General features: G+C 41.9%; 1 protein-coding gene across 4 annotated transcripts in view; it reads left to right on the forward strand.

Moving 5' to 3' along the window:
- The window catches only part of Rpb8 (DNA-directed RNA polymerases I, II, and III subunit Rpb8), a 68,603-nt gene that overhangs the window by 32,965 nt on the left and 31,412 nt on the right, over positions 1-4,226 (forward strand). For all 4 annotated transcript variants that reach the window (XM_017912225.1, XM_017912223.1, XM_017912222.1 and 1 more), the window contains one exon: positions 2,796-2,976. In XM_017912225.1, the coding sequence (XP_017767714.1) occupies positions 2,796-2,976 (181 nt within the window). The remainder of the gene's footprint in view (positions 1-2,795; positions 2,977-4,226) is intronic.

Here is a 4,226-nt window from a genome sequence, read left to right on the forward strand (position 1 = left end):
TTCCCTTCTGTACCACCTCCTTCGACCCTTCAATTCCAGCATCATGTAGCTTTATTTTGTCTCTCGTGTTTCTCATCTTTTCTCGTAACGCTAAAAGAATCGAAAACACGAAGTATATACAGCGTAGTATTTGATGTTTCACGGTTTAGAGATAAAATTCCTAATACACCTATAACGGTCCGTAGCTTAATCTGATTGTACGGTAAAAGAGAATCGAGATCGTGGGTTTACAGCTGGTGTGAGGAGCAAAGAGGCGGGATGGATTTTGCAGGAAGGAGCTGCTTGTCGATCGTGCAGAACAGAGCGCGATAGAGTTGTGTGCGCGGGGAAGGGGAATGAAGGTTAGTCCATAGGGCCAGGCAGTCCCGCTGTATTGACGCGCGGCGCACAGGCTTGCGCGAGATGACGCAATCTCCTTCCCATGCGCCCCGCTTTGCCCGTACCACATTCTGCTCCCCTCCCTTCTCTCCGTCGCTCGTGTTCCACTCCTCTCTCCTACCTCACCCGGCAGCTCCCATAAGTTCAATGCCAAGGTTAAAACGTCCACGACTCGTAGCCCTGTCGGTCGCGATACTCGTTCGCTGAGAGAAGAAGCAGCCGTGTGTGTGTCCGTGCTCTCTCTCTGATCGTGTGCTTACTTGCTGGTATCACCCATCGTCGTCGTGCTGTCGTTCTATCGTGTGTATTCGCGTTTACCTTCCTGGTCGCGTATCGCGCGCGCTTTTTCCGCCGGTTTCTTCGCTGGTGCGCGTTACGTGCCATGGTTTTGTTCGTGTACACGCAGTTTCATTTCGCATTGCGCGACTAACCTACATTACACCACGTACGGACATGTTGAATTACGCCAAGTTGAGATGTGTTACGGGTTACACGGTGAGGTGGAGCGTGTCGAATACGAGGGCAACGAAAAAGGGATGAAACATTTGCGAGTAAATCGACAAAAGGAATATCTTGCAGCTGTAGCAGCGGTCGGGGAACGTCTTGAGCTTCAGGCAAGATTTGTAATGCAGGTGCGTGAATATTGAAATAGAGAACGAAAGTAGGATGTCCTGCGCGGCAAATGCGGATGCGTGTCACGTGAAGAATGGATATAAACTATCGTTGAGTTCTCTCTTCCTCTCGACTGTGCTTGACGTCGTGAGACAAGATGGCGGTTTTCGATAGACCCCGGGACACGTTAAACCTTTAATACGTGTGGGGGTGGTCAACGTTTCTGAATATGTTACATCGCATTATTATCTTTCTACGTATTTTTTCTTCCTTTTAAATCGGAGAAAAGCTTTATTTAAACCTTTATCAGTAGCGTATTTTTGTGTTATAATTTTGTATTTTCTGATGTATACTACAATGACGTGTCGAATGGAACTCGATATTTATAATAACGTGGTACAATTGATAAAACAGCTTCTTGAACGGTCACGTTTTAAAAACGCCTAAATTTAGTATAAAGTGTTAACATGATTCTCTAGCGCGAGTAAATTAACGATACGCGCGCTGCTGTCAGTGTCAAGGTTAATGCTGTAAATCACGCGAGCCCATATCCTTTGCTCGGTTCGCATTGGATAATATGGCTGGGGCTGGTAATGTCCTCCTGTATCGTTCAACTAGATAATCTATAATCGTTATATCATTATCGTGATGTAAGCCTGACCCCGTGTACGTCTCGTAACATGATCAATTGCTCATGCAGATTTTTCCAGCTTCGTTTTCATTCGTGGTTTTTTGTGTCCCCCTCGACATTGCCACGGCCGGTAATATCGATTACCATGCTATATCTATCATCGACATAGCGCAGACTTTTAACCTTGACCCTTGTTCTCCGGAATTCTTACGGGCCTGGCTTCTTGGCGTTTTCTGTTTTGCCCAATAGGCTGATAAACAGTTTGCACATCACATTCAGCACTCTATGTATTTAATATAATTGCACCGATAATGCAATTTCGTTGTTGATACCTTTGCCCTTTTCATTCAGTGGCCCAGTTTCCTATGTCGCTAGTAGTCCTATTCCCGTATAGATTAACCTTCTCCCCACGTATCCTTACCTTTCGGTCCTCCCTACTTTTCGTCCTTCACTTCTCCTTTATCCTGGGACGTGGCACGTTTGAAGATTCCTAACCTATACGCGTTATTTAGTACCAAGATGTATACATTGCTTATTTAAATCAAATTTATTTTTATGCAGTCTTTTTATTTTTTTATTTTATTGTATTTTATTTTATTTTTGAAATAGAAAATCCTACATTAGTAGCTGCCATATTTTTAGAATTTTGCTATAGTTCGAATACGCCCGTTTCCGTTAATTCAAATCCTATTATGTCGCGACAATTTCTGAAGCTTTTAGCCGCTCTATTTGTTGCATAATCAATGCCGCAGATAATAAACGTGGCATATTACAGTTTTTGTCTTTCTTTCCGAACTTTATGCGATGTGTCACGATCGTAACGTGCAATATATGATGCAATCAGTATGGAAACGACACGGAACACTTATTCCTTTGTCGTGTACGTCCATATTTTCGTGTTCGTGAAAATAGCGAAGGAAGTGATTGGTTTAGACGCGATCAGCTACTACGAATTTCGTTCGAAACGTAGCGAAACGTCTGCAACGCCCCCAGTGTATTTTCGATGCAGTTGCCTTGAGGTTTATTATTAGATACCAATTTCCGTGTTCCGACGCTGCGGATTTTTCCGCATTGATATTTAGGCAAATACAAAACCACTTTAATACTCGGATATTTTTGTCAAAAATTTTTTCGAATTTTTCCTTCAGTGGCGTATTCGTAATTTTTGTTTTAGGTGATAAATTCCGGCTTGTTCTTGCAACGACCTTGAGAGAGGACGGCTATCCAGATGGAGGGGAGTGGAACGCGACGGAACAGGAAGGCGGTTCCAGAGCAGACAGTTTTGAATACGTGATGTCCGGCATGGTGTACCGAATCGAAGGTGACGAAGCAAGCAACGAACCCAGCAGTAGACTGTAAGTGTATAGTTTTCTTTACATTTCATTTTTATGTTGATATTTCGGTACTGTTCGTAACGGAATAAAATATGACATCGGCCATTTTGGATGCGGTAAAAAATAACGTGCACGATTTAAAAACACAGTTCATAAATTTAATACGTAATGCGAAACGTAACATTCATATACATTATATATGTAATATATAGCAATTTTCATAATTAGAGGATTAATTTCCAATGGAAGGTACAAAAGATGCATGTTGCTGAAACGTCATCTGAATTACTATTTTATTCTGTTACGATCCACCGTAATCGCTTGGCGTATCGTGCGTGCACGCACGCACACGTCACGCTGTGACGTCATTCGCACGCGTCGACGTGCGTAAACGCGCGCCCTCTTTCTACTGTGATCTCTGATTGGCTCGCTTCCAGTGCTCAATGAAGTTCCGTGAGGGTTTTTGAAACCATCAAGAACCATACAGCGTTCTCTGGTGGTGCGAACAGTAAAGATGCGTTAACATTTGTGTCGTGTTACGAAGCAAATGCGTTTAACAATAATTAACCTATCTCTTAATCCTATTTGCATAATATATACTAATCTATGACAGAACGTAAAAACTACGGAAAAAATGCCTTGACCCACGATTTTGCGACAATAAAATTAACGTTTCTTGGAATTTTGCGAATATAAATTTAAATGTAGACTTGGCGTAAATATATGATAATACTATTTTTCTAGATACGTTTTGTATAAATGGTAGACATTTCTGGTACAATATTAGTGGAATGATGTGTCGTTGAGAAGCTTTCGTGATAACCCTGATTTGACCGATTTATCGTTTAACCTTGAAACTTGACTATCGTCGCGTGTAATGTATATGCGGCAAAAGCCGCTTTGATGTCTGATCGCAGCGCTGGTCTCGTTGTAAACTGTGCGCGCGAACTCTTCCCGCCTTTGTGTACGCGTCCAATTCGCATATATATACCGCCGAGAATAGAAGAACGCAGCGTGGCCGACGCTCGATAAGATAAGGCCGAGTAAACTCGTAGTGTGCGTAAAAAGGGATTTTAAATCGTTGATTGTAGTTACATAATTGTTTCCTCGATTATTTGTTTACTTTTTTCTTTCCACTCGTTAGAAATTATATTATATTTAAATGAATTATATTCTTTGGTTATGTAGCATAGAAAAAAGGGAAAGGAATAATTGTCAGTTGTATATAGAGGTTATATTGCCTGCCCGTCGTTAAGCTTGTATTTTCTTTC

This window comes from Eufriesea mexicana, unplaced genomic scaffold (genome assembly GCF_001483705.2).
Source record: "Eufriesea mexicana isolate 0111107269 unplaced genomic scaffold, ASM148370v2 scaffold354, whole genome shotgun sequence".
Taxonomy (NCBI): Eukaryota; Metazoa; Arthropoda; class Insecta; order Hymenoptera; family Apidae; genus Eufriesea; species Eufriesea mexicana.